The sequence below is a fragment of the Dermacentor albipictus genome, chromosome 8 (assembly GCF_038994185.2).
Source record: "Dermacentor albipictus isolate Rhodes 1998 colony chromosome 8, USDA_Dalb.pri_finalv2, whole genome shotgun sequence".
In the NCBI taxonomy this organism is placed as follows: domain Eukaryota; kingdom Metazoa; phylum Arthropoda; class Arachnida; order Ixodida; family Ixodidae; genus Dermacentor; species Dermacentor albipictus.
The window spans coordinates 881553-902529 of NC_091828.1; the positions used below are offsets into that span (position 1 = coordinate 881553).

At 47.8% G+C, this 20977-nt stretch overlaps 2 protein-coding genes across 8 annotated transcripts in view; one reads left to right on the forward strand and one right to left on the reverse strand.

Annotated features, from left to right (window-relative positions):
- The window catches only part of Hel89B (histone acetyltransferase 1), a 506945-nt gene that overhangs the window by 204422 nt on the left and 281546 nt on the right, over window positions 1–20977 (forward strand). For all 7 annotated transcript variants that reach the window (XM_070523038.1, XM_070523033.1, XM_070523034.1 and 4 more), the window contains one exon: window positions 1701–1931. In XM_070523038.1, the coding sequence (XP_070379139.1) occupies window positions 1701–1931 (231 nt within the window). The remainder of the gene's footprint in view (window positions 1–1700; window positions 1932–20977) is intronic.
- Window positions 14954–16502, reverse strand: LOC139048650 (uncharacterized). Its single transcript, XM_070523122.1, has one exon. It carries the CDS (start codon window positions 16487–16489, stop codon window positions 14954–14956), a length of 1536 nt encoding a protein of 511 aa, XP_070379223.1. The 5' UTR covers window positions 16490–16502.

The window sequence follows — 20977 nt, forward strand, 5'->3', positions numbered from 1 at the left end:
GGCAACATCTCTTATTGTTTAATATGTTGCTTGAATAGACGAATTAAAGGTAAGGGCAATAATAAAACACAAACTCAATGTCTGCATGTTTTTGTTTTACTTTGCACCGCAGCAAGGGAGATGCACTTCTGCTTCGTCTGCCTGTTTCACGTCGTGCAGTCGCCCGCGCAGACACTGAAACTATGTTGTTTTCTACTGTGTTCCAGTGCGGGATCATGCTCTGTGATCCACTTGTGTCTGCCTGAGTATTCGTGTAGCACTGACTTACACCGCTGGTCAGTTGTCCTCATGCACAGTGCACAAAAGGGTGCGCTGCGTGAAGCGAGACAATCACAATGCGACGCCGTCAGTGAAAGTGCGCCGTTGCACAAAAAAGCCAGGAGAGAAACAAAAAAAAGAAAGTGAAGGTGGGGCCCATGACGTATGCGTCACATGATCCTCGAGGTCCGGTATGGGAGGATGTAGGGAAGGAATTTCACTTGTGGTGGCTAGACGGGGCAAGTGGAGAGAGTGTCTCACTTTGCAGTGGAACTCGCCTCCTGAAATCATGTGTTCTCGGCACTAAAATATTTCCATCTCGGCTATTATTGAGCCGATTTGAAAAATATTTGCAGCAGTACATTCCCTATAGGACACGTCACAATGTTCAGCATATAATCAAAATTTGCTATGGGGCCTGGTAAAGGGCCCTTCAAGGGCAGTAAAAGACAGGCATTCATTTTTCGAGCTCCGTGATTTTTTGGACGCTTTTGCAGCCCCTAGGGAGACCGAGAAATCAGACGTTGACTGTACAACTGACCAAGAGGCTGCTTCAAATGGTCTGCGGGTCGAACGTGTGGCAGGAAGACGAGAACAGAAAGGACTTGCGCATTGAGGAATGAACGGGAAAGCAAGCACTGGAGCAGCAAAAGAGCTTGAGCTCACAAAAAAAAAAAAAGTGTTGGCTGATGGTGAGGTACAGATGTCCCTTGTCCAAACCAAAATAAACTCTTTAAAGCAGTGAAATGCAACACGGAGGTGTTGTGTACGGGTTGAGAGTATGTCAGGAAAGTTGAGGTTGACTTCACTGCTGCTGTGAGAAAGAATCTCACTAGTGACAAAGTTCAGGCCTCATGCAAATGAGCTTGCTATCACTTGACAGAAATAGCTCATATTTGAAAATATTTGCTTCTGCTTGCATCTCCTTTTTATTCGTATTTGAGAATTTTCAACTTGATTTGCAATGGGTTTTACCTTTTTTTTAAAAGGTATTTTATTTGCTATGCATTTCACTAACTCCTCCCTTCTGTTTTCTTTTTGAATAAAGTAAATACTGCTCCTTGCTATGAAAACCAGCTTAAGTAGTTTTTCTTTATTTTTTAAGATGCTTGCTAAATAGTGGCAGCATGAGGCGACATGGTATCAGCCCGTCTGACATAAAGCAAAGTTCTGTGTCACTCAGGGTGTTTTACAAAGCCACTCAGGGAAAATCTGGAAAACTAGGGGAATTTGGAAATGTCAACTTGGTCGACACCCTGGGTGACCATCGTGCCACTTGTGCGTAATGTGAAACAAGTGAGGGTCATTGAAAACTGCTGTGCGGCAGCAGCACAACTTGAAGTATGACAGTGTTTGGTAGCCTCGGGCCTTTGAAACGTGGCCCCAGTGACTCGGGTGTGAAGTGGTCGTTTGAGGATCGTGCCCGCCTTCTGCCATCGTAGGTTGTGGCACCCGTCCGCGAGACCTGTGCCCAGACTCTGGGCCATGTTCTGAACCTGATGACGAGTGACAAGTGGGGCTGCAACTCTGACGCGGACGGCGCAGTGAAGTGCTCCGCAGGGGCAGGCACCTGGGGTGTGCTGCGAGTGCTGCTGCAGCTGTTGCAGCGGCCCGAATGGGAGGCTCGTCACGGCGGCCTGCTGGGCATCAAGTACCTGCTGGCTGTACGCAAGGTGGGTGTGTGCCCGGCACTGAAGTGACTTACGTAGCCCTTTGAGGGTCGGTGCTGTAATTACACGGCGCTGCGAACAAGTCCCAAACGTTCCCCAAAATAGAAGAGCCGTGCGCGCTAAGAAGGGCGAAAGGAGGAAGAGACTCGCTTCCACTGCTAGCGATACTTTTCTGGGCAGAGCATGCGCTCGCAAAACCTGATGCGTCGTCCCCTTCACAGTGAAAAAAAAAAAAAATCCAGAGAGAGAAAGTCCACTCCGTGTTCTTTTTTTCCTCCGGTGCCGTCTCAAATTTTTCAAGCCAATGTATCATGGCATCTGTTATCTACGTCTTGTCATCCGCTAGCCTACTGTTACTGTTGCCGTGAAGGATATATTGAAATCTAAGAATCCCCAGATTTTTTAATATGAATTTGTAGCACAGAGGTGTTAGCATGACACTGAAAGGGAATAATGATTGTTATTCTGAAAAGCTTTGTATACTGTAGTTCATACAGTAAAACCTTGTTAACTCGACCCTCGTTAATTCTGAAAATCGGATAATTCAGACTCGTCCTCTGGTCTCCGCAGGCGTATCCATTATTCAGTGCAATAAACTCTAATGAATTTGGACATATTTGGCTGCACATCGGTTTATTTAGACAATTCTCGGAGCTCGGCGAGTGCAGAGTGCCGCAAATGTGCGACACAAAAAAACCGAATGGCATTAGCGTCCACCAAAACAACGCAGCAGAGTTCACATCGCCATAGTCATCAGTGGAAATCGTACGTGAGTGACACTAACGCCAGTACGTTTCGTACCTATTTGTGCCTTTAAAGCCTTTATTCTTGCATTTACCGCCATGCATAGCATCTCGTTGGCCGCATGCCTTCATAACTGCATAGTCATCATAATCGCGTTGATAGCAGTTGCAGTTTTGTCTGCAGCGGTTGCGGCAGTAGTTTTGTTTTAACTCTGTGCACATGCTGGTCGTGCACCTTCAGAAATGCAAGGTCGCCGTGCATCATGTATCGACAGCGGCAGCAGTTTCATTTGCGACGGTTCCAGCAAACAGTAGTTTCGTTTTAACTCAGCGCGAAGCTGTCGAGGGCAAAGAGCACTGCCTACATTGCAATGGGCAGTGACCTGGCTAAAAAATAATCTCGAAGCGTGCACGGTAGGGAAAAGCGTCTCAGATGAAGACGCGCGCCGCGGCCGCACTGTGAAGGAAGTCGGGAGGCCTTAGCTGCTGCGAGCCCTAATCAGTCACGAGATGAGAATTGCAGGTTCCGCACTGATTTTGTGCAAAATAAAAACAGGATTTGCTGATTCATTCAGTAAATAAAAACTTGTTGATGTAGTTGCATTTGCTTATTGTTTTCTTGATACCCTCTATAATTTCACATTCGGTTAATTTGGACATTTCTTTTGGTCCCACGAAATCCGAATTAAGTATTGAAATATTTCTACGTTGAAGCTCTAAGCAGCCAGCAGGGAATTTGTGCAAAGTTTGATCATCTGAAAAGTCCATTAATGGGGTGTTCGTAGTAACAAGGCTTCATTGCAGGCATGTACTGTACTCCTCTTCACCACCACCTCAAATGCTGCCATAGTCGAACGCTGCAAAAATGAGTGCCATAGTGCCCTGTGTTGAATTTCCAAGTCAAATCATAGTGCGAATTCTGACATCGTGGACCTTGACTCGTGGATTATTAACTAATCCGAAGCCTTGTTACTGTTTAATGCATTCAACTGCTGCTTTTCTGTTCATTTATGCTTTGTTTCCTAAAAATGTTTAATATAGTAAATTTTACATGTTGCCATTGTTGTTTGTATTAGTAATTCTTGTCATCATGTACAGGAGGCCCCATTTCAGTTTCTAAATATGGGCCCTCCTTTTGTATATATACTCAACACTGTAATTATCCCCATTTTTTTTCATGAATAAACTGATTCTGATTCTGAATGTTTTCACACTTTTGGGTGGTTTCTGTCCTGAAAAAGTCGCAGTATCACCTAAAAGGCAAAGCATTGATTGCGATACCAAATTATTGGACAGCCAGAATTGAATCTCAATAATTTGAACTCTAAAGGGAACTCGACGGATTTGTTCTTGAAGTGTTCATGCGTTATAGCACGAACGGTGCGAGTCCTGAACTATCACGGCGCAGAAGCACACGTTGAGCGAGGACAGCGAAACTGCCCACGCCGGCCAACGCTCGCCAGCCAAACCCATGCAGAAGCTGCCATTTTTGTCATCTAGTGGCTGATTAGCCCACGCAGCAGTGAAGGACTCGTGACTTCCTTCGCAGAGCAGTCATGGCACTTCATCCGAAACACTCTTTACTACCACACGCACATCCCAATTATTTTTTTGCAAGTGAGCTGGGGAGGTATTTTCTAAGAGTCCACCTAGTGGACTTGTCCATTGCAGTCGTTTCTGATTGGCTAGGGCCACTCGTCTCCTCCTCACTCGTACAGCTGCATCCAACCAGCAGCGGCCGAAATGGACAGTCCACTAGGCGGACTCTTACAGAATACCACCCCTGGTTGCCATCCATTGCAATGCAGCCGGTGCTCTTCATCCTCGAAAGCTTGTCAAAAAGAACATATTGTTTGCCGAAACCACTGCGGACAAAATCGCAGCTGTGAGCAGATCCCCCGCAGGGGCGTCTGCGTGAGCAGGCGTTTGGTGTGACACGTGTACTTATCTTTATCGGGCAACCACGTTTCGCCGCTTAAAAACTGTAATCGCAGAGCGAGGGACGCGCCTGCATGTATCCGACGTTTCTGGAAAGTTATCGACGCTTCTATCCGCGTGTCTGTTGTCGCCGAACCTTGTGTTATCAGATTTCATCGCGTGACACGAATGGTGTAGAACTTTGTGGAAGACACGCGGGTCCCATCAGTTAATCTGGAACATTCGACGACTGATCTATAAAAGCCGACGCGCTTGACCCGCTGATCAGATTTTCGACGATCACCGACTGTGTTCGCCGCTATCGTTGTGCTCTAAGTGTAGCCTGTTTTGTGGGCACAGGTTCGCCCAATAAAAGCCAGTTTTGTCTTTCACAGTACTGCTACTGTGTCATTTAACGTCACTACCACGTGACAGGTGTGTTGCGACACCACGGACCCGAGCACATGAGGGTTGGACCCTCCCGCGTGTAGCCATGCGCGACTTAGCCGTGTCTGGGGGAAAAGGGGATCCTGGGGGTTGAGTCGATGCTGGGTGTTTGGACCTTTAAGGCCCCTTAGCGGAGGCAACACACCCCTTTGGCCTCTGATTCACATAGACGGCACCCCCGGACTGACCCACCCGGGGGAAATCGGCAGTCGCCTTTTCCTGTCTCTCCCTCCTTCAATCTTCGTCTTTATCTCTAACTTTTTTACCTTTCCTGTCTCCTTCTCTCTTCTTTTTACTTCTTTTCTCCTGGCGGCAAGGGTTAACCCTGTGTGGCTATCCAACCTTGGGTACACCATATTCGGTTATAGTGACGGCGTACGACTGGCGTCGTGCAGACTTGTATGCAAGCTCTGCCGCGTCCCCTCGTTGGGCTCCGTGGTGGGCGGTCGGCGCTGTTGCCGAAAATATACATTTTTTCATGGAAACTTCTTTCCCCTCCCTTGCTGATCATCCTCAGAAACGAGGGCGCACCGAAGATGTCTTCAAGTTTTTTGGCCGCCAAACCCAGAATTTTCCCTGCTTTCACGTTATTCATTCTGAAAAGCCAAACAAAGTAATCCGAAACATCTCACCATTCCTTGTTTCAAAATCCCTGACTGATGATTTTGGTCCAGGTTACAAGGTGTAGAGAATGGCAAGCGGCGACCTCCTCTTGGAGCTCCGCGACGTAAAATAATATGAAAAACTACCGCAACTAGTGTCATTCGGGGAGACCCCCATAACAGTAACCCCACACCGTACAATGAACACCACCCGTGGTGTTGTGTCAGATGATGATTTGATTGAGCTGACTGAAGCAGAGCTCCTGGAGGGTTTCAGCGAACAAAATGTGATCAATGTCAAAAGAATTAAGATGAGGCGGGATGGTAAAGAGATTCAGACGAAGCACGTAATAATTACTTTTAGATCAAGTATCTTACCCGAGTCAATCGAGGCCGGGTACATCAAGCTACGTGTTAGGCCGTACGTGCCAAATCTACTCAGATGTTTCAAATGCCAGTGTTTTGGCCACAGTTCGCAGAGCTGCCGAGGCCGCCAAACTTGTGCGAAATGCAGTGCGCATGAACACTCCTCTAAAGCTTGTGAGAATTCTTTCCACTGCGTAAATTGTGATGGCGAGCATGCCGCATACTCGCGGTCATGCCCGTCTTGGAAAAAAGAAAAAGAGATAGTAGCAATCAAAGTAAAAGAAAACATATCATTCAAAGAGACACGCAGGCGGGTTGCATACCTTCCTAAGACCAGCTTTGCCGGAGTGGCGCGTCAGGGGGCAGCATCACAACGGCCTCCGGCACTGTCCGACCCACAAGCCGTGAGTCGGCAGTTACGCCATCTGCCCCCGCGGCGGTTGCAGCTAGCGCTGCTCTGTCTACCCAGCAGACGGGGCCACCGACCCCGAAGGTGAGCGCAGTTGAGGCTGCTCCACCCTCCCCAGCCCCTTGCAGCGCTGGCAACAGCCAGCGCAGCCAAATTCCTCAGGGAGCCCCATCGACCTCCGGGCTGGTGGGCACAGGGGCCTTGCCCTCCAAGGCGGGACTCTTTCTGAAAACTTCTCGCTCGCAAGAGCACGTGTCCGGCGCCTCACAAGAGGCAATGGACACAACACCTATCCTCAAGGCGCACCAAGCGCCTAAGGAGCGGCGAGGCTCCCTCGAACGCTCCAGAAAGGGCAAAACTCCCGTTACAGGGCCTCGAAGGGGCTCTGTAATTTAATCACTGTAATTTCCATAATCACTACTTCTGTTTCTGTACACAGAGCACTTATTTACTCCCAATATGGATACACAAATTATTCAATGGAACGTCAGAGGTCTTCTCAGAAACCTTGATGACGTGCAGGAACTTATACAAAAACACAATCCAAGAGTGCTGTTTTTACAGGAAACACATTTACAAAACAAACGCACAAACTTTCTTCGACAGTACCTAACTTTTCGCAAAGATCGCAATGATGCCGTCACATCATCGGGCGGTGTTGCCATAGTCACTCATAGAAGTATAGCGTGCCAACCTTTACAGCTACAAACGCCCCTTGAAGCAGTGGCAGTTCGAGCTGTCCTACTAAACAAACTCATCACTATTTGCTCGCTTTACATACCCCCGCATTACCAACTAAACAAGCATGAATTTCAGTCCTTGATAGATCAATTGCCAGAACCCTATGTTGTTCTTGGCGATCTCAATGCGCACAGCAGCCTGTGGGGAAACTCTCGTTTCGATGCACAAGGTCGTCTCGTTGAACAGTTCATTTTTTCGTCCGGTGTGTGTCTGCTGAAAAAGAAGACACCCACATATTATTGTCTCGCAAACAGAACATTTTCTTCAATTGACCTCAGCCTAGTTTCCCCCTGTATACTGCCTGAACTCAAATGGGAAGTTACCAACAATCCTCACGGAAGCGACCACTTCCCCATACTGCTAAAAACACATAAAGAAAAAGAATGTCTACCACAGGCTCCTAGGTGGAAGATCGATACAGCCGACTGGGAGAAGTTCCGAAACTTAACTAGTATTTCATGGAATGACATGTCTTGTTTAGGAATTGATGGTGCTGTGCAGTATCTCACAGCCTTCATTATAGATATTGCATCTAAATGCATATCAGAAGTAAATGGCTTGGCATGTAAACGGCGGGTCCCGTGCTGGAACGAAGATTGCAGGATCGCTCGTAAGAAACAAAACAAAGCGTGGGGGTTGCTACGTGCTTCTCCCACTGCAGAGAATCTAGTCAACTTTAAGCAAGTAAAATCCCGAGGCAGGAGAACCCGCCGACTGGCCAGAAGAGAAAGCTGGCAGAAGTATTTATCGAGCATTAACTCGTTTACAGACGAGGCCAAAGTCTGGAACAGGGTAAATAGAATAAGAGGGCGACAAACATATTCACTTCCTCTGGTAAATACACAGGGCGATACACTGCAAGATCAGGCAGAGACTCACTTACGGAGCACTTTCGGAGCGTGTCAAGTTCAAACAATTATTCGCAATCTTTTCTCATATATAAACAAATAGAAGAACATAAGCCATTAACAAGAAAAAGCCGAGAGAATGAGCCTTACAACCGTCCTTTCAGTATAGCCGAATTGAGAGCTGCCTTGAGCGCATGCAAGAGCTCCGCACCAGGATCTGATAGAATCATGTACGAAATGCTGAAAAACTTACACAACGACACGCAAGTGACACTACTTACACTTTTCAACACTATCTGGGATGCAGGGTACCTTCCGACCGCATGGAAAAAAGCCATTGTGGTCCCTGTTTTAAAACAAGGCAAAGATCCTTCCTCAGTGGCAAGCTACCACCCGATAGCCCTCACAAGTTGCATGTGTAAGGTATTTGAAAAAATGATAAATCGGTGACTGATCCATTTCCTTGAACAGAACAAAATGCTTGATCCCTATCAGTGTGGCTTCTGAGAAGGGCGCTCCACAACCGACCATCTCGTATGTATTGAAGGAAATATCCGGGACGCATTTATACATAAACAGTTCTTCCTCTCGATATTTCTCGATATGGAAAAGGCGTATGACACAACGTGGCGATACGGGATCTTGCGAGACTTATCGGAAATGGGCATTCATGGTAATATGCTCAACGTAATAAAAAGCTACTTGTCCAATCGTACCTTCCGGGTGAAAGTCGGCAATGTGCTGTCACGTCCTTTTACACAAGAAACTGGTGTACCCCAGGGAGGCGTGCTCAGTTGCACACTTTTTATTGTTAAGATGACAACGCTTTGTGCTTCCTTATGTTTCTCGGTAAGGAACCGCTTTTTGATTCCAAGACAGTCCTCAACTTTTTAAATGATGTTGTGCTACATGTAATAAGGCCATTAAACTCGTAGTGCATCCTCTTTCCAGAGGATGCCGCTGTGATAGTTGTTTTATATAGCACATGCCTCCAGGCCCTTGTGTTGCAAGGGCTCTAACGAGGCCACGGTGCTCTAGCTAATTTTAGAAACTCATGCAATTTTTAATATCGTATCATTATTTTGAAATGCACTTCAATGCTCATAGTACGCGTCATTTGTCATTGCCATAATTTTATTACACATACATTTTACACACTTTACAGCGACTATATTTTAGGCCCCTTTACAGCCACATCACATCAACTCCATAAAACCCATCACTCCACTGCAAAATCATTAACACTTGCATGGCGCTCTTTGGCCATACCTGGCCCTTGCGCCAAGAAAAACCACACATTCGAATTGCAGCCGCTATCGACGCGATCATGGATGGCGACTGCATGCGCAGTCATGAAGGTGCTACGTCTGTTGGTAAATGCAAGACTAAAGGCTTTAGAGGCATAACTAGGCACGAAGCTTTCTGGCATTGCTGTCATTCACGTATTGACACGTGTATTTATATTTATCGGGCGACCAGGTTTCACCGCCTAACAAATCTTATCGCACAGCGCGGGACGCGCTTGCATGTATCCGAAGTTTCTGGAAAGTTATCGATGCTTCTATCCGCAGTCTGTTGTTGCCGAACCTTGTGTTATCTGATTTATTCGCCTGACGCGAAAGATGTAGAACTTTATGGAAGGCACGCGGGTCCCAACGATTAGTCTGGAACATTCGACGATTGCGTATAAAAGCCGACGCGCTTGAACGGCTGATCAGTTTTCCTACGATCGCCGACCGTGTTCGCCGCTATCGTTGTGCTATAAGTGTAGCCTGTTTTTGTGGGCACAGGTTCGCCCAATAAAAGTTAGTTTTGTGGTTCACAGTACTGCTACTGTGTTATTCAACGTCACGACCACGTGACATCTGGTGTAGGTGCTTGTGCGTTCATGTACCGAACGCCCTCGCAAAGCCACGATCCAAGCCCGAAGCCCGAGGATAAAACCCACATCGCCCAAGACCAGCGTGCTAGCCGCCGACTGCAAGGACTGCCCCCAGAGCACGGACTTCTACCTGAGACGAGCAGTAAGATTGCCACCAAGTCCACCCCAATGGCAGCCCCAGCGTCGCCCGTCGTGCTGCAGCAGCCCAGGGAGCCCCCGACGTTCCGCGGTTCAACTTTCGAGGACCCGGAAACCTGGCTCGAGACGTACGAGAGGGTCGCTGCATTTAACAGCTGGAACAGCGACGACAAACTGCGACATGTCTTCTTCGCATTGGAAGACGCTGCCAGGACGTGGTTCGAGAACAGAGAAGCCACGTTAACGACCTGGGACCTTTTCCGAAGCGGCTTCCTGCAGACATTCACAAGCGTCGTACGCCGAGAACGAGCCCAAGCACTACTGGAAACCCGAGTGCAGCTGCCTAACGAGACCACCGCGATTTTTACAGGAGAAATGAGCCGCCTATTCCGCCACGCCGACCCGGAAATGTCCGAGGCAAAGAAAGTCCGCCTACTAATGCGTGGTGTTAAGGAGGAACTTTTCGCTGGTATGGTACGAAACCCACCGAAGACTGTCGACGAGTTTCTTCGCGAGGCCACTAGCATCGAGAAGACACTCGAGATGCGAAACCGGCAATTCGACCGCCGCACCAACGCTACAAACTATGCCGGAGATCAATCACTGGCCTCCGAAGACCTGCGCGAGGCTATCAGGGCAGTCGTACGAGAGGAGCTTCAGAAGATCTTCCCGTCGTCGCAGCCTCAAGTGGCCTCGATCGCTGACATCGTCAAAGATGAGGGGCAGCGGTCGCTTGGAGTTCCGGAGGTGCAACCTCAATTACTGCAACCCCAACCCGAAGCCATGACCTACGCCGCCGTCGTACGCCGTCAAGGCCCTCCTCCGCGACCGCGCCAGGGCCCTGTAAAGCCGCAATTCCGTCGACCACCGCCGCCGCCGCCGACAGCGCGCCCACCCGACGCCCAGCGGAGCTACCCGAGGAAGACCGACGTTTGGCGCGCTCCTGACCACCGCCCGCTCTGCTACCACTGCGGGGAAGCGGGTCACGTCTACCGACGATGTCCATACCGGGAAATGGGACTGCGAGGTTTTGCCGTCAACGCTCCGCGCCCGCAGCAAGGAGAACGCCCTCGCGATATCGCTGACTACCTCGCGGCTACTCAGTGGAGCTCTCGACGACCGTCGCGTTCACCATCACCAGGCCGCTACCTGTCGCCGCAGCGCCGACCATACACTGGCCCAGCTCGGGGCCGGTCAGCGAGCCCATATCTGGAAAACTAAAAGCAGCAACCGATGGAGGTGCGGTTGCTTTCCGTCGAAATGTTGAAGATCCTCCGCCGTCGACGAAGACGCCGAAGAAACTACCTCGACGACATAACGACACGCCGCCGTCCCGACGAAGTCTGGAAGAAAAGAATACGACGACGAAAGACGACCTGACGACGTCACATACCAGCCACAAGTCAACGCGACGCAGTCGTGATCCAACGCCAAGACCGAGTTGTAATGCAAGACAAAGAGCCACCGACCTCGACGTGCTTCTCGACGGCCACGCAGTCACTGCCTTAGTCGACACAGGGGCTGATTACTCCGTCATGAGTGGACACATCGCCGCCCAGTTGAAGAAAGTTAAGACTACGTGGGAAGGCCCTCAAATTCGTACCGCCTGAGGACACCTCATAATGCCGACTGGACTGTGCACGGCAAGAATTACCATTCACGACCGGACATACCCTGTCACCTTCGTTATCCTCCAACAGTGTTCACGAGACGTCATTCTCGGCATGGACTTCCTCAACCAACACGGCGCAGTCATCGACCTGAAGTCGAAGTCAATAACTCTGTCGGAAGACCATGCGATACCGTCGGAGAACCCTCGTACTCACCACGCCTTGAGTGTGCTCGAAGATCAAGTGAGCATCCCGCCTCGCTCCAGCATTGTTATTTCGGTCGGCACCGAAACACCCGCTGACGTAGAAGGTGTCATCGAAGGCGACCAACGTCTACTGCTAGACCGTGAAATTTGCGTCGCAAGAGGGATCGCTCGACTGCACGGAGGAAACACGAAAGTGTTGCTGACAAACTTCAGCCAGGAGTTCAAGCACATCTATTTATTTATTTATTTATTTATTGTCATACTCTCAAGGCCCGGAGGCATTACAGAGAGGAGTGGTGATTACTGCAAACAAATTCATTAACAATGTTCTTGAAGTTGGTGGCTTCAGAAATGGCAGTGATGGAGGCAGGGAGGCGGTTCCAGTCATTCGTCGTTCTTGGTATAAAGGAATCAAAATAAACGTTGGTGCGACAAGTTGGAACTTCAACCTTAAAACGATGATCCGTGCGTGACGATATGTATGATGGCGGGGAGATTAGTTCATCCTTAAGTGTTTCGTTAGAGTAATAAATCTTGTGAAAAAGGCATAGGCGAAAGTACTTACGACGTAACTCTAGGTTAGGCAAGTCAAGGGTTAGTTTCATTGATGAGACACTTGCATGACGAGAATAATTCGAAAGAATAAAACGAGCAGCTCGGTTTTGAATGGATTCGATGGTGTTTTTTAGCTTTAGAGTAGAAGGGTCGAAAATGGAGCATGCATATTCAAGTTTAGGCCTCACTAATGTTTTGTACAGAAATAACCTGACAGCTGCAGTTGCCGATGAAAAATTACGTCGTAAAAACCCAAGCATGCGATTAGCGTTACCGTAAATGTAATTTATATGAATGTTCCATGTAAGATTGTGTGTAATGTAGATACCAAGATATTTATATGATGATACATTTTCTACAGGTATGTTGTTAATATTGTACGTAGGAAGGGTGGTATTTCTTACAACACGGGACACACGCATCGCCTTACATTTATTAGAATTGAGCTTCATTTGGGATCTAGCACACCAAGATGTTACTATGCCAATGTCTGATTGAAGAGTATCGCAGTCGTCAGGGGTAGAAATGACACGATATAGAACACAGTCATCGGCGAATAACTTAATTGATGACTTAATTTGGTCGGGGAGGTCATTAATATAAATTAAAAATAATAATGGTCCCAGAACCGAGCCTTGCGGTACACCGGAGGTTACTCGACCAGTGGAAGAGAAGTATTCGTTAGCGTAAACGAATTGGGAACGGTTAGACAAAAAACACTTGATCCAAGCAAGCACGTTAGGATCAATGTTGAGGTTACTTAATTTAGTTAAAAGTAATTCGTGTGAAACAGTATCGAATGCTTTGGCGAAGTCTAAAAAAATGCAGTCAATAATAAAGTTAGCATCCATCGCCTGGAATAAATCATTAGTGAATGACAAAAGCTGTGTTTCGCAGGAATAGTGTTTTCTAAATCCGTGTTGGTAGGGGGTGAAAAATAAGTTTGACTCGAGAAATGAAACCAGGTGTGAGTAAACTATGTGCTCCATTAATTTGCAGGGAACGCTAGTTAGGGATATAGGTCTGTAATTAAGTGGGGAGTACCGACTGCCAGACTTATGTACGGGAATCACCATCCCTGCCTTCCAATCATTCGGGAGGATGGTAGTTTGAAGTGACTGAGCAAAGATTTCGCTAAGAATTATAGATGAATAAGTAATAGTTCCCTTAAGAAACTTCGTGTTTATACCATCTACTCCACTGCATGCAGAAACTTTTGAGGTCTGTATCAACTTTACAACGCCATCAAGGTCAATGGTAATGGGGAGCATTGGAAAATAATGCATATCAGAAAAAACAGCGCTTGTGCACAACACAGAATCAGAAAATACAGATATGAACGCGTCATTCAATACTTCACAACAGACACTCCGATCGACAGGTTCGTTGTTAGGATCACACAGTTCAATGGCACTAGATTTTTTACCGTTGACCACACTCCAAAATTTCTGTGGGTTGTCTTTCAAAAAAGAAGGCAACGTGTGCTCATAAAATGTTGTTTTGGACTCTGCTACAGCATTCTTGTAGTCGCTCAGTGCTATTGTGTAAGCATTCCAACGATCATGATTGCCAGTTAATTTTGCTCGTCGAAAAAGCCTTTTCTTTTTGTTCAGTAAACGTTTAAGACGCGCGTTGAACCAGGGTGCGCGAGAATTGGAATAAATACGTTTTTGCGGGATGTACCGGTTAATTAAGGAGTTGGCTTTTTCTTTGAATATTGACCAGTTTTCTTCAACCGATCGAGTGTGGAAACTTGGAATGTAGTCAGTGATGAAAGTTTCTAGTTCGTTATTAATTGCGGCAAAATCAGCATTTTTGTAATCACGTATAACTTTCGACGAGGTAACAGATGGCATGGTTAACTGCAAATTACACTGGATTATACAATGGTCGCTAATACCCGGTAGGTAAGTTAGGGGCGAAAAAAATTCCGGGGATGTAGTAAGGATTAAATCCAGGATATTAGCCGAGTGTGCAGAACATCGAGTAGGCTTCAGAACAAGCTGCTGCGGGTTAAAATCAAGGCAAAGGCTGATGAATTCGGAATATTCAGAACAGCACTCTTGGGTTGAAGGGGGATCAGTATGCCAGTTAATGCCAGGAAAGTTAAAGTCCCCAAGGAGTATTAGTGGCGTGGAAGGAAACCGTAAAATTAGACTATTTAAGGCATCGTGAAGGTCTGAACAAAATGTGTTAGGTGAGGAAGGGGGCCTGTAAACGACGCAAATGATAAAATTTTTGCGTTCGAAGCCTACGCGCGTGCACACTAGCTCTAATGGTGAGGCAAGCTCAATTGCAGCAGCGGTAATCGAATCACGAACACCGATAAGTACACCACCACCACACCGTACATCGCGGTCATGTCGATAGAAACGGTAAACACCCTCGCATTCCAAAATTTCACGGTCTTCAATTTTGCTAGAAAGCCACGTCTCTGTCAGGATAACAATATCGGCACTGCACGTGTCAACGACAGAAGATAAAGCATCCCGCTTATTGCATACGCTGCGAATATTTGAATACAAAAGAGAAATATTTTTTGCCACCGGACCATGACACCGCTATGTTTGCGAATTGCTAGGACCATCAGAAGGTGCATTTGGGACAGAATTCGTTGAACGAAGCTCGTTTGTGTGGATTTCGCACACACGATCAGTTACCGGACAGTAAACATAAGTTTTTTTGTCGATTTGTAGACGGTTGAGCCGTAGCGCATATTTCTGTCCGCTAGCCTTTCCGAATTCAATCAATTTTTTCTGTGACAAGCGTGTGGCGCGGCAGAAGTCTTCGCTAACAGAAATTCCAGAACCTTTGAATTTTTTTTGCTCAGTGAAAACCTTTTGCTTAAGTTTTGAGGACGAGAATTTTACGATTATGGGCCGGTGTTTATTTACTGCATAGGAACCCAGCCTGTGGGCGCGGGAAATGGCTTCGTCTATTAAAGTTATCTGTAGTAAACTAGTAAGGCAGTTTCGAATTTTAGTTTCAGATTCGGACCAGTTCTCAGCTGGGACGTCAGGAATCCCGTAGAATATAAGGTTGTCACGGCGAGAGCGGTCTTCCAGTTCGTCCAACCGAGAAGTTATTGCTGCAGTTTGGTCTCGCACAGCTTCATCGACTACTCTCGGTAGATCAACACCATTCTGATTTGCTTCATATGATTCCACCAGGGATTCAACTGTTGCGAGCCTACTGGCTAAGCTGGAAACTTTTTCCTCGAGTTTTTGCTGATTAGCTCGGACCTCTGATAGCATCCCTATTACCTCGGTATGGCGTGCGTCACTTTTAGCCGACAAGGCCGCAATGGCGTCTAGAATCTCCTTTTGAGGACCAGGGTTCTGTTCCACATCTCCGGCTAACATAAGCAATTTGACAACATATATACACTCAAAAAAATCACAAAGAATCACCAGTGGGCCTGGGAAGAGCAGCAGACAGATATTACTGGATCGCTTAGCGTCCAACGATGGGTGTTTACCAACCTGTACAACAAACAAGAACGGGTTTTGAAGCGGTTGCATGGCTGCCGCTCCGTCCAGCCCACTGAAGTGGCCCGATGAAAGCGTCGCTCTTAAGTACGTCCGGCTGACTGGTGTCGTAGGCGATGGGAATGGCCAGCCAAGTCGGGGCACGATGTACGCCGTGTCAAGGGTTGATGATGTGGCGTTTCCGCCATAGTGTTGACCTCTGACGTAACATGGTGATAGAGGCAGGACGATAGCTTCGCAAAAGGAATCCAAGGGCTGCCATGTGCCGAGGAACGCCAGAATCTGTACAACAAACAAGAACGGGTTTTGAAGCGGTTGCATGGCTGCCGCTCCGTCCAGCCCACTGAAGTGGCCCGATGAAAGCGTCGCTCTTAAGTACGTCCGGCTGACTGGTGTCGTAGGCGATGGGAATGGCCAGCCAAGTCGGGGCACGATGTACGCCGTGTCAAGGGTTGATGATGTGGCGTTTCCGCCATAGTGTTGACCTCTGACGTAACATGGTGATAGAGGCAGGACGATAGCTTCGCAAAAGGAATCCAAGGGCTGCCATGTGCCGAGGAACGCCAGAATCTGTACAACAAACAAGAACGGGTTTTGAAGCGGTTGCATGGCTGCCGCTCCGTCCAGCCCACAGACATCAACAAGGGCACGACGATCGCATACATCGAGGAAATTCTGGAAAACAGCAATGCGTTTGTCCTCTCGGAATCCGCCGCATCTATCCCGACGACCATGGTTGCCGAACCAGACTACGACATTAATCCACGTCTCCCCGTGATTAAGCAACAGCAGCTCAGAAGTCTGCTCCGGCGATACAAAGGCTGCTTTTCGACGTCATCGAGGATTCGACAAACACCAGTCGCCAAGCATCGCATAATCACCGAGGAGTGCGCTCGACCACTTCGCAAGAGCCCTTACCGAGTTTCCCCGCGAGAACGTGAAGCTATAAGAGAACAAGTCGATGAAATGCTGCGCGACGACATCATCCAGCCGTCGAAAAGCCCGTGGGCATCTCCTGTTGTGCTGGTGAAGAAAAAGGACGGAACCCTTCGTTTCTGCGTCGATTATCATCGTCTGAACAAGATCACGAAGAAGGACGTATACCCTCTCCCACGGATAGACGACGCATTGGATCGGCTCTGCAACGCTAAATACTTCTCCTCGATGGACCTCAAGTCTGGCTACTGGCAAATAGAAGTCGATGAAAGAGATCGTGAAAAGACCGCCTTCATCACCCCAGACGGCCTCTACGAGTTCAAGGTTATGCCATTTGGACTGTGTTTGGCGCCTGCAACGTTCCAGCGCGTCATGGACACAGTATTAGCAGGACTGAAGTGGCAGACCTGTCTCGTTTACTTGGATGACGTCGTTGTATTCGCCGAAAGTTTTGACGATCACCTTAGGCGGCTTGCCACAGTACTAGAGGCCATCAAGTCATCAGGGCTCACTCTGAAGCCAGAAAAATGCCGCTTCGCTTACGATGAGCTTCTATTCCTAGGCCACGTCATCAGCAAATCCGGAGTACGCCCCGACCCGCAGAAAACAGCTGCCATTGCAAAGTTCCCGCAGCCCACCGACAAGAAGGCAGTGCGTAGATTTCTTGGCATGTGTGCCTACTACAGGCGATTTGTCAAGGATTTTTCACGCATCGCTGAGCCAGACGGCTGAGCGTGCCAGACGGCATTTCGCTGTCACAGCGGCGCCGCTCACGACCTGAAATTGTCCACGTTGTGCGGCTCAAGCCGTACCACCAGCGTTGACGAACTTTGGGACTTCGCGTAACTGACCTTTGGACTTTATTTCTTTTCGTTGTTTTGTTACTTATGTTTCATAAGTGTCCCTTGTGTTTCGCTCTCTCTGTAGCATCGGGGCGATGCTTTTTAAGAGGGGGGTATTGACACGTGTATTGATATTTATCGGGCGACCAGGTTTCACCGCCTAACAAATCTTATCGCACAGCGCGGGACGCGCTTGCATGTATCCGAAGTTTCTGGAAAGTTATCGATGCTTGTATCCGCAGTCTGTTGTTGCCGAACCTTGTGTTATCTGATTTATTCGCCTGACGCGATAGATGTAGAACTTTATGGAAGGCACGCAGGTCCCAACGATTAGTCTGGAACATTCGACGATTGCGTATAAAAGCCGACGCGCTTGAATCGCTGATCAGTTTTCCGACGATCGCCGACCGTGTTCGCCGCTATCGTTGTGCTATAAGTGTAGCCTGTTTTTGTGGGCACAGGTTCGCCCAATAAAAGCTAGTTTTGTATTCCACCGTATTGCTTCTTTCTTCACCGTAACTACCACGTGACAGTATGATTTCCAGTGATGACTATGGTGGGGATGGAGACTTGGCTGCTTCGTTTCGGTGGACGCTGACACCACTTGCGCTCCCTTGCGGCGCTCGCCGAGTCCCAAAGTCTGGCTAAAGACGTCCGAATTAACGAGAGTTTCATTGTATTAAATAATTCATACACCTGCCGGGACCAAAGGACGAGTCCGAATTATCTAATCATCAAGGTTTGACTGTACTGGCACATAGGCAGAGACCTAAATTGGCATCAAAGAGTTTTATTGAACAACGATACCTACCCGGTCCCGCATCTACAGTGACCTACATAGGTGCAACAGAGGTTTGTTAAAGAGCGGCACATAAGTACGCATTGCCACATACTCGGTGACTCAAGTTCGTCAACCCGAGTTGGTTTCGAACCCTGTTCCCTCAGCACAGCAACCCAATGCTTTAATCCAGGGTTCTCAAGCATGTTGGTCCCAAGGAACTCTGCTGAGCTCCATGAAGTGCCCTCCCCCAAGGCATGCCCACACTTACAACATTTCATCATAAGAGGTCTTAGATTTAGTGCTCGCTTTACTTTGAGAACAGTAAAACCTCGTTAATTTGGATTTCACGGGGCCGAAAATTATGTCCAAGTTATGTACTACTGCATCAACAAGCTTTTATTACTGAATGAAACAGGAAATCGTACTTGTGTTTTGCACAAAAGCGGTGCGTTGCTGCAATTCTCGTCATCTCATGACTGATTAGCGCTCCTAGCGGCGAAGGCCTAGCGACTTTCTTTGCACCGCGGCTGCAACATGCCTCTTCATCCGAGACGCACTTTTCACTGCTGAGCTCACATCCTGATAATTTTTTTGCCAGTGAGCTGGTCATCAACAAATTATCTGTCCATCGCAATGTAGCCGCTGTTCTTCATCCCCGACAGCTTTGCACTGGGTCAGGGCGAAACTACTGTAACTACTGTTTGCTGCAACTGCTGCAGACAAAACCGCGGCGGCTATCAAGACGATCATGGATGGCGTGTATGCAGTTTTGAAGGCACACGAAGTCAAAACGTGCACGCCAAGTCAAAACGAAACTACTGTTTGGCGCAACTGCTGTGGATGAAACCCGTGGTGGCTATCGATGCGATCACGCATGACAACTCAGCAGTTAAGAAGGCACGCAGCCAGCTGCCAACGCGGTGTTATGCGCATCAATAAACATAAAGATAAATGCTTTAAAGCACAATTAGGTACGAAGCGTTCTGTCATTGCTGCCAGTCTTATATCACGTCGATTTCCGGTGATGACTGATGCGGACCCTGCAGCTAAGTTTCGGTTGGATGCCAGTGCCGTTGTTGCTCTTTGGCCTCGCACATTTGCGGTGCACCATGGTTGGCAGGCCTACTAGAGCGAACTGTTGCCTTGCTCCGTGCATTTTTAGAGTGAAAGCTCTACTACGCCATCTCTCTCAAGGTCGTTCATCGCATTGCAATGACCTTGAGCCAATGAACGTCTGATGAACCACACCCTCTGGCTGGCGGCAAGCTCGACTACGACGGCCACGTTCCACCATCACTTCACAGACAACCCGTTCAGCCGCACGTGTAACGTGTGAAAGACTGTGGCCTAACTTTAATGAAACACTCCGTGCATAGTCTTTACAAAACCAAGGTAAACAGACCTTTCGCTCGTGATAACTAGGTTTACAAGTGTTGAAACTCAGCCAATTTATTTTTTCATTCTCTGACGTTTATGTTGGTGTGCATGCTAGCAGCACACGCTGTCTACAAACGAAAGAAATTTGCATGGGGTTCAAGTAACGACTTCAGAGATTCAAGTGCAAACGCCTAGGTGCACTGCCCGTTTTCGGAGGCTGGGTGGCTACGAGCTGCTGGCAGATTTATTGCGCAGCTCGTGCATTTCTGTTACGTGCTGTGAAACTGCTACATAGCTAGAATTCCAAAAACACTTGGGTCTCACGCTGCCAGAAAATGCTTTTCTTATGTAGGCTTCTGTCGTGAAGCTAATAACGAAGCTTGATTGCCCATTTTTTAACAGCATAACGTGAAAATTTTTTTTGTTTCGCTTCTGACAATTTGCGATTACTTTGTTCATCTTAAAACTTATTGTGCGCAACAAACAGGGACGAAGAATAGAAGAAACACAAGGACGAGCGCTTTCTAACAACTGGTTTTATTTTTGAAGAACCACCTGCTTATATACCCACAGATCTGCGCGATGTAGTCAAACAGAGCACGCCTATAGCGCATATAATATACACAGATCTGCGCGATCAAGTCAAGAGAGCACATCTACAGTACATATACCACTTGTGATAATCACAATCACAAGTGGTATCACAATCACAATCACAACTGCGCGCGCAGTTTTAGAGGCCATAACGTAGATATTGTGGCCTCCTACAGGGTGCCACAACAAGCCCTCTTGACATCTAGATCCCCGACTGCTCGACAACTGCAGCTTATGTATCCATAATGCTTACTGGGAAACTCTGGCGGCGAGCGCTATTCACGAAGGCAAGCTTTCTGGTAGGCCGATCCCAGAGGTAATACACAGCCGCGCCAAAAGAATTACTGTATTTACTCGAATCTAATGCGTACCTTTTTTCCGATAGAATGGGTACAAAAATTGCATGCGCGTTAGAATCGAGTACGACCCTAAATCTGCATTACCATATCGCCATCGGCATTCGAAAACTGGCCGCCTCATACACAGCCTAGCTGCCGTAGCTTCCTCCATGTCCATACCTCCATGTCGTACGTGTAACCAGGCGCTGGTGTAACCAAGTTTACTGCG

What these genes read in the sequence shown, in the direction of transcription:
- LOC139048650 (XM_070523122.1), bottom strand. Translation starts at nt 16,489, where the DNA reads ATGCAACCGCTTCAAAACCCGTTCTTGTTTGTTGTACAGATTCTGGCG.